The 14,856-nt window shown below is 43.6% G+C and overlaps 1 protein-coding gene across 1 annotated transcript in view; it reads left to right on the top strand.

The window, feature by feature from the left end:
* smpd3 (sphingomyelin phosphodiesterase 3) overlaps positions 1-14,856 on the top strand; it is a 45,271-nt gene that overhangs the window by 26,182 nt on the left and 4,233 nt on the right. Inside the window, exons 5-9 of the mRNA XM_037451880.2 lie at positions 8,176-8,251; positions 10,776-10,937; positions 11,658-11,747; positions 13,241-13,304; positions 13,873-14,041. Of these exons, the coding sequence (XP_037307777.1) occupies positions 8,176-8,251; positions 10,776-10,937; positions 11,658-11,747; positions 13,241-13,304; positions 13,873-14,041 (561 nt within the window). The remainder of the gene's footprint in view (positions 1-8,175; positions 8,252-10,775; positions 10,938-11,657; positions 11,748-13,240; positions 13,305-13,872; positions 14,042-14,856) is intronic.

Below are 14,856 nucleotides of genomic sequence, written 5' to 3'. Positions count from 1 at the left end.
GACGGGATGGAAGGTGATGGTGGAGCAGGTCGGTGAGGGAGGAGGGGGGAGGAGCCTCATTATGGAGAGTGAGGAGAAGGATTTTGTATTGGATTTGTTGTGGGATGGGGAGCCAGTGTAGTTTCCGGAGAACAGGGGTGATGGGGTCACGGGAGCAGGAGTGGGTGAGCAGTAGAGCAGCAGAGTTTTGGATGTACTGGAGTTTATTCAGTATCTTGGATGACGTGCCATAAAGAATGCTATTGCAGTCATCTAATCTAGAGGTGATGAAGGCATGGATCAGAGTTTCAGCAGCACATGTGGAAAGTGATGGGTGGAGACGGGCGGAGATGTTTTTTAGGTGGAAAAAGGCAGTTCTAGTGATTTGTTTGACATGATGTTGGAAGGAGAGGTTGCTGTCAAACATGACTCCGAGGTTGCGGATGTGTGAGGACGGGGACACAGTGGAGTTGTCGATGGTGAGGCAGAAGTTTTGACTGGTTTTGGTGAGTGAATTCAGACCAATGATGATGATGTCGGATTCATCACATTTGAGAAAATTGGTTTGCATCCATGATATAATGTCAGTGAGGCAGTCGGTCAGAGTGGAGTGAGGAGCAGTGGTAATGGTCTTTGTTAACATGTAGAGCTGGACATCATCGGCATGACCCGTCACTTTGTTTAGCTGGTGCACTTTATCCTTATTTTTATACCTAATTTTATCTTATCTCCTCTAACTTACTAACCCATAGCTTTAGTTTTTAGCGTACTAACCCATAGCTTATATTTTATATTTTATTATACTTTTATTCTATTTTTATCTCATTTGCACCATGTTGTCTTTATTGTACTGTCTTCATGCACCTTCCGCCTAGACAATTTCCATGTATGTACAACATACTATGGCAATAAACGTTTCCTGATTCCTGATTCCTGAACAATGAAATAGGACACCATGTTGAGGTATGATGTGAAGAGGGAGCAGGTAGAGGATGAACAGAAGAGGACCAAGCACCGAACCCTGAGGGACGCCTTGAGACAGGAGTGGTGGATCGCTTTGTTAGATATGATTTGAGCCAAGAGAGAGCAGTTCCAGTGATGATTAGCGAGCATTCGAGGTGGGAGAGAAGGATGCTATGGTTGAATGTGTCAAAGGCTGCAGTGAGATCGAACAGATGGTCGGTTTGTGCAGCGATGACGCGTTCCAGTATTTTTTACAGAAAGGGGAGATTTGAACGGGCCGGAAGTTGCTGAAGGAGTCCAGGCCAAGTCCAGGTTTTTTGAGGTGATAGCAGCCCGTTTAAGTGTTTCGGGGAGGGGGGAGGAGTTAATTATTGCTGTGATGAGTGGTGCGATGGCTGGGACAGTCCTTGGTGAGAGAGGGATGGGATCCAGGATGCAGGTGGAGCTTCTCATTCCAGTAATGAAGGAAGAGAGCTCCACTGTGAAGGATTTGGAGGTGTTGTCTATTGTTGTTTATTGTAGAGAAGTGAGCTTTTGGGTTGGAGGGGCCAGAGTGTATGCGGTGTGAGTAGTAGGTGATGTCAGAGATGAGGGCGTCGCTGTATTCCTGTTTTCATGTAGTGGAGTTCGGGGGTATACCAGGTTGCTGAGTGTGTGAATGAGACTGTTTTGGTCTTCTGATAGTGTCATACATGTAATCATAGCAAAGTAATGAAAAAAAAACAATCACTTACAGGATGTCCATTCCGACACAACATGGAGATACCAGTTTTACTTTGACAGAGTGAAATGAACAACTCTATTCCTGCTGTGCTCTCATCCTATTGGATCCGAGCAGGATTACGGGCATCAGAGCCAATCAGAATCCAAAACGTTTGGCTTTGCCCCCTTATTCTGCATGAAAGGCACTGAGACAGCGTGTGTGAGACACAAGATGGCTGCTAAACACATTACAGTCAATAAAGAGCGGATTGAAATCATATTTTGGTTGAAATTGGCCATGGAATTTATTATAGATTTATTATGTAGTATGTAATGTAATGTTATTATAGACATGATTCTGGTGTTTTTTTATGTATGGATGTATGGTTTTTGTTGTTCGCTGCTAGCTTTGATCGATAGATCTACACATGCACCAACCTGTGCATTCTTTTTGTACATATAAGATATCCAAGGCTCTAATGTTTCAAAATGTGCAGCATTGGGATATTTGTTTGTGAGCAGTATCTCTTTTGTGGCCGATTGTCTGGTTGGACCTTGGTTCTTCTCCAAATGCGTGACCCTGGGGGGGAACCCTGACCCCGTTCCCCTCATCCTTAAACAAGTGAATATTTACCACTCAATTCACAAAACAAAAACACTATCTTAACACACTATCACTATCTTAATATTCCATTCCATCAAATCTTAATTAAATTAAACAACAATCAAACAATTATATTTATGTCTAATTGAACCGTGATAATGTTTATTAGAATAAATGTTGGTTTTCTTAAACTCATGAAGTCTTTAGCCATTCTAACTCGAGGGACACACACACACACACACTTTCTCATTTCTTCCCGTGGATGATCTACCTGGAGATCAGTCACATAAATCTTAGCTGTCTCTTGTGGGCAGGTGACGGACTAGAAGGAGAGAGAGAGTGAGGCAGCACTAGAAAATTAATTTTAAAGTGTTTCCCTGAAGGGAGAGCCAGCGCAGTCTGTAATTAAAGCTTTTCAGCTCAACAGTTATCACCTCTTATAATTTTTTCAAACTATAATGTTTATGGTTGAAGAGTTGTGTGTGTGTGTGTGTCTGGGACAATAAAAGGGCTCTGGCATTTTTGCTCAGACCGGCCCACCACAATCGGTCGGACACAACCACCAACCAGTACACTATCCTAGCTTTCCCTGTAGATATGCATATCTACTGTTCTGTTCCCAAAAACCCATACAAAGCTAAGAACTACTGTAAGTGCCATGGACCACTGTACTCTCTCTCTCTCTGATTACCGACATTCTTCAAAATATCTTTTTTGTTTAGCAGAATAAAGAAATTCATACAGGTTTGAAACAACTTGGGGGTGAGTAAATGATGACACAATTTTCATTTTTGGGTGAACTATCCCTTTAAAGAGCTCAAACCCCTCTTTAATATGACACCAAACAACATTTACCTCTAATTCTTGAGATAATTCCCATAAAAAACCTATACAAACAAATTACTCACACAAAAGGTCCTGATAATATATATATATATATATATATGAAATTTAGAGTATTCACTTGCCGTAATATTGCATATTGATGATATTGGCAATTCAGAAGAAACAGAAAGTATATAGTTGAATATACAGCTTTCAAAATGCAAAGCGGGTTTTTAACCCCCAATTAACATACGTTAGCTACCTCTTCTAACGTGTAACTCGTTGTGGGCGAGTAATAATTAAAATAATCATCATTTAAGTTTTTTTCTAGAGAAGAAGGGCCGTCGACGGCCGTTATGAGTTTTAAATGGTTACATTAGAATATCCCAAGTTGCATTTGAATAAGTGAACTCTCAACTCTGCTAGCTACAAAAACAGTGCAAAATAGCTTATTCTGTGTCATTTGACTTTAGCTAACTGAGTGGCCATTGCAGTCACTTTTAAGTGACGATTTGACAAATGACAACCTGACACTCAGACTTTATAATAGCAACAACCCACAACGATTATGTTTGTTGCCTTATTATAATATTCCTTAATTTAGGTAACTGTTAAATCATCATCATCTTCGTTGTGGCCCAGCCAGGCCCACACACACTCCTCATGCACCCGCCCTGATTAACACTCCCTCCCTGTTCATGTAGCTACCTGCTTGCTTACCGTTTCAATGACACTCTCCTGTCTCTGTCCCTCCTTGACTTCACTGTCAGGCTCGGACACCTGCTGCACCTTCTCCTCTGCTGCCTGCGAGCCGCAAGCAGCGCTATCGCTATGGCTAGTCACCTCTCCTCCTCCATGTCCTATGTTCACCTGCTGTTACTGTAGGGTTACGTAAGACCCCCTTGGTCTAACGTTTTGGTTTCTCCATCCTGATCCACGGATTTCTTTCTGGCTCTGAGCCACTGAATGCATCTGACTGACACATGGAGAGGGAGGGGTGGAGCCTGCTAAGAGATGATTGGGCCAGCCCAGTGTCAGTATGGAAAATTAACCAATAGGCCGCTGTCCCTGCTTTATGGGCCGGTCGAAAGCAACAAAAAAATCAAAAATTGTATAGGCCTATCGACCGCCCCCCAAGTGCGTCGGCCCACCGGCCATTTGCCCGGTATGACAGATTACCAGTCCAGCCCTGCCTAAAAGTCTTTCAGTTGAACTCAAGGACTTTGTTTTGATCAATGACTTGAGAGACCACTTGATTAGTGAAATCCTTGACCTTATATGAATACATTCTTTATCCTAGACTTAACCTGGATTTTGTTCTCAACTCACTCATGAGTCTTACTTGACCAAAAACATGGACATAACGACACTGACCTTGGATTGATCTGATTGACTTAATTGATTGATCAACAATTAATTGATTCAAGTTTGTTTTTCAAGTGAAGCAATCAAACTCATGCAAGTAATACATGGTGAAATCTGGGTTCACTCCTTATCTGATGCTAAAGATAATTAGTTACACACGCTTCTGAGGTTTCATAATCAGGCTTAGCCCGGTTTGATTGGTTTCCAGTGTGAAAGCGCCTCGGAGCTCCTTTCAGTTCCGCTCAGTTCTGTGTCAATGCCCTGTAATGAGAAGATGTCTTTGAAAGTTTCACCATCTGATATCCGGCATTCTGACTCATTTGCTTTTTTATTTCCAAAGAAAACCAATTAATTTAATTTCAAATTATTTTAGTCATACAACGCAGAAGAGGAAAATAACGTCTTTCTCTTCATTTCAGAATAAATATCCTGTAGCTGAGCTCCCCTCCATCACATAACAGAACTCCAGTTAGTGTTAAACCACAGACAATACAAACACATTGAAAATCCATTGAATTTTTGTATGCATCAGTGCATACAAACACACGCACACGTAGACAAATACACACATAAGAATCCCCTCTGGTCTCTTGTCAGTTTCAGGGTGCACACACACCTATTGAAGCATACATAAGCCCCTGAAATATTAATAGAGAGAGTAGAGCAGAGGAGGAGGAGGAGGGGAAAGAACCCTGTCCTCAGGGTTGGAGGGGGATAAATAGTATGTATATAAATATCTGTCAAAGGTTTTTCACATTTGCTCATTGAATTGAATGAGAAAATATGTTCAAACTTTTGACTGGGTACTGTGTATATGGAGGATGCAGCCCACCAAATGAGACCCAGCTTCAGTGTGGCAAAGCAGACCACTGGAGACACGGCCTGTGCCTGTTTCTGGCCTCCTTGTGCTGGGAGAACCCATAATAGTAATGGGATCTTGTTACGGTCACATTTTATGAAGTCTATCAAACCACCATACTTACTCAGTAAACATTGTAAACTTGATTTCATTATACATGTATATATATATATATATATATATATTGTACCTCACATTCTTTATCGGTTGCAGAAAGAAAACATGGCATCGGCCCTGATTCGACTCAAGGCTTCAAAACTGCAGTCCGCACACCAAAGGGTGACGTCGTTTTTTATTTACAGTCTATGCATAAAGAGTATTTCCCCAAAATATCACACCGATCCAGTGGATCTGAATTAAGTAAGTGGGATTAATGAACCACGTGACCAGTGCATTTAACCAAATGGGAAGAGTCCTTTTCTCCTCTTCTATCCCATGTCTTGAAATACTCAATTCATTAAGGGAAATTGAATTAGTGCCCAAATCTTTGCGTACATTGTATTTCTCTCCACAATGTGAGCCTTGTGTTTGGTATCATAGTCAATCTTATTAGGCTAATGCTGAATCACAGCTTTTAGGATTTTTATGAGCCCCTAACAGACCGCAAGCCAAAGCAGCCATTCCATTATTGGCCTGAGGCTCCATATGTCTAAATGAAAGTCCCACCCAGGGAGATGCTGACTTCTCTCTTCCCTCAATCGAATAGACATCAGCTGTTCATAATTCATGCACATTGATTCGACTGAATGCAAGCGTAGCTCAGCTAGCTTGTTTATTAAGACACTGAGAAGTCATTTGACGTAACACATGGACGGTGAGACCAGGGTCCCAGGGCCACATGTATGCAAAGGTCACCAAACAGTGACGGTCAATGGTGGTTTCTTCTCTCTTTGCATCTCTGTTGCCTCTTTGTCAGTTTTTCAGCCGTTTTGTTTTGAGACTCGTCCTTGTTGGTTCGTGTCTATTTGAGTTACATTTTCCCGGTGAAGGCGGTCCCCTGACACTTTGGGCCCCTAGGCCTGTTCCCGGTTATTCATCCATCATGTAACAGGGATGTTAAGGATAAGACACACTTATACGGAGGCTAAGATGAGTCAGACCTACACAGAATTGGAGATACACAATATGAACTGAGGGTCCTCATGGCTACTCTGTAGCGCCTCCCTTTCCTGGCGCGGCTCAACATTTGTTGTTTTTAATTAAAAAACGATGGCCCCTGGCTGGTAAACAGAGGGGAGCAATTTGCCACAGAGGGTCTTTTTTATTAAAACTGTAGTTTCTGTGATTCTGATCAGAAACTACAGTAATCATGAAGGAATAGCATCCTCATGGTCCCATAGGCATCCAACAACCAAGCAATTGCACAAAGCAGTAATGTGTTGTTGCGTGCTTACATTGGAAATATTCAAATACGATGAACATTTGGGGCACTTTCCCTTTAAATAGGTGGTTGGTAGGGAAATTTAAATGAGCAGTTTTTTCTACGCCTGTCTGTCAATGACCACTCATTGGGCTGAAACTGCTGTCCTCCTATCCATCCATCATCTGTACCACCATATTCTTCCCTGGAGTGATTATATCAGCCTTCAAGCCACCTGGGCCGGGTCATCTCGCTCTCACAGGGTCAACGTAGACCACCGTTCACACATTATAACAAATGGGAAATTTAAAGTCAGCAGACCACCTAGACCGCGTGGCTTTAGACCGGAAGAACATGCAGAGTCCACTCAGGGAATAGCCACCTGTTCTTTTGTATAAAAGAATAAAACAGAACGTTTTTCAGAACCTTGGCCGGACCGTAAGCTTTGAGAACTTTAACTGGATAAACAACAAATTACTAGTTTTCCGTAACTGGCACTCGTATGTTTTATAGAAACTTTTTTTACTCCATGGCATTACAACATCCCTTTTTGTGAAAACAGGGTCACATTAGGAGCTGCTTACCTCATCCGAGGCGTCCTGCACAGCCAAACGGGCTGTGTTGTGTTCTGTTATAGATCCGCTCCACCCAAACACCTCCTCCGCCTCCTCTGCCCGTCTGCGTCCACCCACCGGCCCTTCAGAGTCCTCCGCGTCTGGCTTCTGTGCGGCTGAGGGACCTCACTCAACGCCGATGCCCTAAAAGGTGTCTGATTAAATGCCGAGTGGCGTTGAATTCATCACAGCTTCGCTTGCTCGCTGCGGCTCGGGGGAACGGAGAAATCGAGGTGTGAGGATGTACTGAAAAATGCATAAAGCTTACACGGACGAGGTGAAATGTTCGGGGCCATGTAAAGCCCACGCTGTTACACTCCAAAGAAAATGCTGTGTATCTTCATCCACTCTGTGTTCACTTCACTTAGTTTTGTTGATTTGGTGGAAATTTCATAATCATCAAAACAACAACAATGGAAAGATGGCATTATATTGACTATTAATTAAAAGCCAAGATGCTACAACTCTTCGTCTTCATCAAGGCATTTAACCTCAACATTCTGAATAAATTCATGGATCAAATATAGAACTTGAGGAAATGTGCTGAGTGCCTTTCACCTAGACTGTTTTAACTACTGTTTTACAAGCAACATAGTTATTAGTGTAGAAATGTCATCAATCAATGGACCTGGTGCACATTAGGTAATTGTCATGTAATTACAAGTTGTTATTGAATGAATGACTGTGATTTGTTTGTATGTCTTGTCCTATGCTGCATGTTCCTGTCATGTGACGCAGCACTGCTGTAACGACTGAAATTACCTCCGAGTATCTAGAAAGTTGGAAGTCGGCCGCTACCTGGCAGGCTTCACGCGCACATACACACATTCGGAGGGTTTCCCATGTCATTTGAACTGGGCGGAGAAACACTGTGTGACCTTTGCTTCTGGCCTCCCTGCTGTAGGTCCACGTGGGCACCTCCCATCAGGAGCAGAGGGTGGTGGGATACCTCACGTGTACGCACCTCCACGCCATAGAAGGTACAGTTCCATTCTCTCGCCTCGTGTCTCCTTGTGTCTCATGCTGTCTCCCACACACACATGTGGATATATCGATGTGGTTTCCATGGCTCCGTCTGGATAACGTGTGCGTGTTCCTGTGTCCAGACAGCGAGAGGAAAAGGAACCCTGCGTGTCTCCGTCGGGCTGTTTCCGTGGCAACCTGCTCAAGCTGTTTACAGCGTCACAGTCCTATTTAAAGCCTCCAGTCGATGCCTCCCTCATTTTTTACCAAAGACACACCGGCCCCCCCTTTGGCCTGCTATTTTGGGCTCCTTCTACGCTTCTCTCAGGACTAAATATAGCAGCACTAGGGCTGTTTCTAAAGATACCTCCACCGTACTGCCTTGGGGGTTTGGTATGAGGAGTGGAGGGAAAAACTGATGAAATAACGGGGGTATTAAAAGAGAGGCCTGATTATTTTCTACATTTTTGATTTAGAGCGATATAAATAAATATAAATATAGTTGTATATATTAGGGCTGTCAAAATTAGCGCCTTAACGGCGGTCAACGTGGGGGGGGGTGCTGGCGATCGACGGGGGGAGGGGGGGGGGGTGCTAATTGCCGCTCGACTTCAAGGTGTAACTTTTATTATTGTGGAAATGTGCGGTGGAAATCGGGAGAAATTCGGGAGAAAGGTCGGTCCGGGAGATTTTCGGGAAGGGCTTTGAAATTCGGGAGTCTCCCGGAAATATCGGGAGGGTTGACATGTCTGGTCATCGCAGCCCTGGACCATCAGGAGCACAAACTCGTTTTGCCGACCGCAGCAGAGTGGGATAAACTGCAGAGGCTCGAGACCCTTCTAGAGCCATGCAGGGAAATCAGTCTGTAACTTATCAAATAACATTGCTTTGATTATTTTCTGGAATGAATTAAACCAAGTCAAATATCAATAACATGTATTTATGTAAAAAATAATAATGATGATAATAATAATGATAATTATGTATCTGTGTCCTGTTATTTATCTTTGGTATGCATTTCAGAAAGAAAAAATGGTTAGGATTAAGGTGTAATTGCAAATAGTGATTAATCCTGATTAATCCTCTGAAATTTCTGATTAATTTGATTAAAATTTTTAATCATTTGACAGCCCTAATATATATACATATGTTATTGGTCTCAATCTCTAGTTAAAAAATTTCTTTCAATACAGCATGATGTTGATTTAGTACATTATGGTTTATTTTCATTCTTCCACGTTTGTGTGCGGATCCACAGATGAATGTTGGCTTTTGGTGAAACTGTGTTCTTTTTTTCAGCAAAGCTCGTCAGCCCCCCGATTAGAACACATATTATTTAATTATACCAGCTAGTGTTGAAGAGAAAACCACTATTTGACAGAACGTGGCCACGTGCCCCACCAGTATGATTGTAAACTGAGGAATTTCCCACATGTCCTGTATGACTTCACACAGGTGGCTCCTAGCATGAAACAAGTCCCATAGGGCAGAGAGCGACGCACACAAAGAAGGCTGCATTGCATTCAGAGGAGCCTTATGTCGTGTTCCACAGCTGCAGGTTAATAAGCAGTCATGCGTATCACTCTTGTTATTAGGATAGGATCATTGTTGAGTAACACATATATCATTTATTTCATAACTCGGCTCTGAATAAAGCTCATGTGTGAGGAAGAGTTGTACTGAAACAATCACAAACACACTCACATTGGCGAATATACAGCAAACAAGCCCTCGCAGCCCCCGCAGCCCCCACAGCCCCCAGCTCCATCTATCTCTGAGCGAACCAGTCACACAAAAAGGAAAAAAAGATGCCTTTTATTTCACATGTACTCGAGGCCGAGCTGAGAGTAATCAAAGCCAAAGCCACCTACTCGCCCAGCAATATCTTGACACCTCTTTTGTTTCTTACACTTTCTCTATTCGGCTGTTATTCCTCTCTCGAACACTCTCACCTCCTCCCTTCTCTCTGCAGCTCTATCCCTTTTATCAGATTCACTGGCAGGGCTGGACCCAAGAGGACACTGCCAAAGCAAAATACCGACTATATGCCACTAATATTAGTAACATAAAGATGCGCCTAATGGATGATAAAAGAGCTGTCACTAAGTACACAAAAGAACACAGGCAGCTTGTACTGTATGTGATAGTACACCAGGTAGATATGGAAGAGATGGCCAGTAAACATGATGTGCAGAGTTTTGTGAAACATTGCCAGTGGCTTCGGCCATTGATATAAGTGATGTGATTAAATTGCATGGTAAACAAAATGAAATTAGGGGGGTGGCGACTGGAGGGCAACATGCCGTAAACACAAGGCAGTCAGTCACAGAAAACAGCTCAGTGATTATGAACCACAGCTGGAAAGACCAAACGAACCCTCTCAGATGACTAATCCGGATCGGCGCTTCGGCATTAAGGGGAGGGGGTGGGGGGGTGGGGGGCGTCTTCGTCTCCTCTCACTTTCATTCATGAACCATTGGGAAACGTTTTAAATTGGTCCATTTGCTTCCTCCCTCCCTCTGACACACACACACATACCAGGGGATGCATCCGTACGCTGTGAACAGCTGGACCTGTTGCTCCAGTGGGGGGCCCAGTTCCGCCAGTCCTCGTCCCAGCCAGCTGAAGGAGAGAAGGTTCTGGAAGACCTGGTGGCCTTTGACGTTGTTCTGGGAGACCTCAACTTCGATAACTGCTCTTCAGGTTGGAACATCCAGCTAATTGAGCGTAATATTCATGTTATGCTCCCACCAACACCATGGAGAGTTCTTCTCTCATCATCTGCCCGTATAAACGCCAGGAAGCAGGGAATGCTGGGTAGACTCTTACAGCTCTCATACAGTGTGGTCACATAGCGCCTGGTCTTTTACTATGGAAACTAATACAATATTAATATCTATACCATTAGTGGTAAATGTTTGAAGGTGAACTCCAATGACTCATCATCAACACAATGAAGGGTACTTTCCCATTTTACACCACCAATTGTCAAAATGGTGTCCATTATGTACGGCCTCTTAAAATGATTGTTATTGGTAACATGTCATGGTTTACTGCTAAGCTCACAAGGTGTGTGCATATGACATTTTAGAAAGAAAATTCTCCTTGAGCAATCCATTTTTTTTCACATAATGAGCATGTTCCATAACATTGTTGGACACAATCTCAGCCTGAACCCATCAGGAATTCTAGTCATAAAATCCTTCATCCAGATCAAAGTATCACTACATGTGATGGTTTATTGGTAAGCATGAAGAGGGAATGAGATAGGACTCATTTTAACTTGCTTACTTACTTATTACTCCTTTTCCCAGGCAGTAATAGCAGGGAAAGAAGACTCAGGGTGTGTGACTCCGTTCCATTATTTAACCTGACACTGTGAATGTGAGTAACAAAGGGTGTGTGTCCTTGTGTCTTTTTCAGAGGACAAGCTGGAGCAGCAGCACGCACTTTTTACTCAATACAAGGACCCATGTCGCCTGGGGCCAGGGGAGGACAAGCCATGGGCTCTGGGTAAGACACACACACACACACACACACACACACATACACTACCAGAGTCACATGGTTCTCTATAGGGACATCAACATGTTAAAAATCACGTATATAGATACATCAACACTATCAACTAATCCACCAAAAGAGATGTTAGAATACACACTACGCACAGTGGAAATCTACTGATCCATAATACAGAGCAGAGGCTCCGTCCAGCTGAATCAGGATGTGTGAATTTGAATGCGCAGTGAACAGCGCGCTGACACATGTGCTCCTGTGACGTAAATGCTGGAGGGTTTTGGTCTGGATGTGAAGCCTTATTTAGGCCAGCGGTATTTCGGGGAAAGTGTGGGCAGGACAGAGTGAAAGGGCTCGTTCAGAGGAGGGCTTATTTATCTGGACAGCGAGGGTTGGCCAGGGGAACCGTTTGGCACCTTCAGATTCGGTCGCTGTTGGACAGAAGGAGAGGAGACCGGGAGGAGAAGAATCCATGGACGGGATGGGGGAGAGATGATCCCTTTTCATAAAGCTCATCCAAAGAAGATTAGACCTGAACACAGGCTGCCAGCCGACGGTGTGTGTGTGTGTGTCCATCAAATCTGCTGAAATCTTGTAATGCCGGCCCACCGAGTCAGCCTAACACACTTCATTCACGTCACGCAGGAATCCCGGCCAGCTCGGCTCCACCGGATGGTTAAAAAAGCAACGGCAAGGAAGAGAAAAATCACGCCTTTCAAGCTGTGAAATAGAAGGGTTCAACAAAAACGGTCTCCACTCAAAACTGACACGGCGCCTTTGGTGGGTTCATGTTTGATCGCAGATCAAACCCGTCCAAACCAAACCAGAAACGCAACAAGTACAACAACTGTGGCCTTGTGCGTATTTAAAGACTCAAACGGTTTACTTTCTCCCAGCATAAATTTGAGCTGCTGGGTTCATGCCCAGGGGGCCCATGTCTTATAACACGCTATGCACGTATGGCACAGGAGCTGTGAGGACAGAGGACCATTTGATAGAGAGAAGATCGGCTGTATGTGGACTGTCCCACAGGTCCTTCCTTTCAGCACTTGGAGCTTCCTCTGGTCAGGTGATGAGTGCGTTCTGAGCTCATACGGATGTCTCAGTGCTCGTCCGTTCCGACAACAGAGACTGAGACGTTTAATGCTCTCAGGAGAAAGTCTGCTGAAGCCACGCTGTACTTTCAGATAGTAGAAACTGCTCGAGGTAGTTGGGGGCGACTGCAAGGGATAAGATCAATAAACACAGCGTGTATGAAGTGCAGCTCCCCTATCCGCGTATTGGTTACAAATATAAGACTACCCAGACATCCAATTACCGCATTCACACCCTCAGGACGTCCTCAGCGCGTCCTTCGTTGGACTCGAGGAATTCCTTATTATTCAGTAAAGAGACAGAATCGCTCATCTGTTCACAGTGTTAGAACGATAGAGAACAAACAAGATTGGAAACGTGAGTTTGCAGTGACGCATCTTAATGTCCTTCAACAGGGACTCTGCTGGACCCCAGTGGCCTTTATGACGACGAGGTCAGCTCACCTGAAAGTTTACAAAAGTAAGTTGCGCACACTTAATGCCTTTGTCCTGACTTGTATCTTTATCAAAAGTTAGTGAGAGTTCCATTCATTCCTCATTTTGGCTGCTGAAAGTATGAAGTCCACCAAATAAAAAGGACACTTGGAACCTATTGCAATGAAATCAAAACAAAGACCAACCCATAAACATTAGAATCTGTATATTCAACATTTTGTGTTGTCACGTGATGCCCATAATGAAGGCTGCATGCGCTGTTTACATGAAGCTATTGCTTGATATATGACCAAAGACCAAATGTTCTTTGGTCATATATCACAATTTTTGTTTTAGCTGCTTGTTCTGAAAGAAGCGTCTCAAGTCGTTCAAGTACCGTACAAGTCTGACCAAAATTCTTTTTTTTTCAACTTCTGGCTTGGAAATAAGGTATAGTTTTGGCAATTGTTGAAAAAAAACCATACCAACTCAAGCCAAAACCAAGAAAAGCCCAGCAGCCAGATTCCCTTCACCCCTGCTGTTTTTCTTCCTCTTCCCGTGTTTGGTGAACATCACTCCTCTGATCCGTCCCCGTCCCCCTGTGTCTCTGCCAGAGTGATGGAGAATGAGGACGCAAGGAAAGAGTACCTGGTGTTTCCTCCCAGTAAGAGCCAGTGTCCCGCCAGCAGTCAGAAGGGGAGGAAGATCCCACTGAAGGGAAACGGCCGGCGGATCGACTACATGCTGTACAGCGACGAGGGCCTGCAGCCGGACTGGAAACTGGTACGCTTTAGTAAGGGGTCACGTCTTTAGTGGATGAATTTGTAGAGAAAAAAGGTGTAAACTGAGAATCGCCAAAAAAATGCAGAGACAGATTGGACTCATACAATGCAAATGCAAGGCACAAATACACACTTTGTTGTCAGCAGGGAGGCAATATTCTGGCCTTATTAAATCATTCATCGATGAAACCAACAAGTCACCTGTCAATGCTCATTTTCCTGAGATGGTCAGAGATAACTTGAGGCCCATGAGGGGATCTCATATCTCATAAGAGAAGGAGCTACTGGTAAAAGGGATAAAAGGAGGGACATGAAAGCACCGCAGCACAAACTGAAGGGGGGAGGAATGAGGGCATTGCTGTCATGGCTGCTCGTGTGTGCAGGATTGGGAACCAAATCACATCATTCACATCTCTCTCTCTAACCACAGCTGTCCAATGCCCCCTGGTGTCAGGATGTAGTAACTGTCACTTCCTTTCACTTCACATTAGACTGTAAATCAAAGCTCATCCGCCATGTTCCTCATGAACAAGCCTCAAAGCTGTCTTTTCATCGTGGGTGCTCTGGTCATCACAGTAGCTGCTAGCTGGTTGGCCTCCTCATATCTCTGCAACAAAACACATTCCATCACATCAACACTGTTCTTCTCAAAGTGTTGGTAATATTCGCAATTTTATTTTAGGTTTTAGACTAAAAAAGTTCAGATGCCAGATCCCAGGTATAAAAATACAGCGTTATTTCTAACTTACAATAATGTAGTTATTTACAACAATTAAAAACAGTAGTGGAAGACGTTAGTTAATGTACAGTATTTGT

This window comes from Pungitius pungitius, chromosome 6 (genome assembly GCF_949316345.1).
Source record: "Pungitius pungitius chromosome 6, fPunPun2.1, whole genome shotgun sequence".
NCBI classification, from domain to species: Eukaryota; Metazoa; Chordata; class Actinopteri; order Perciformes; family Gasterosteidae; genus Pungitius; species Pungitius pungitius.
This window is presented reverse-complemented; position numbering and strand designations above follow the sequence as displayed.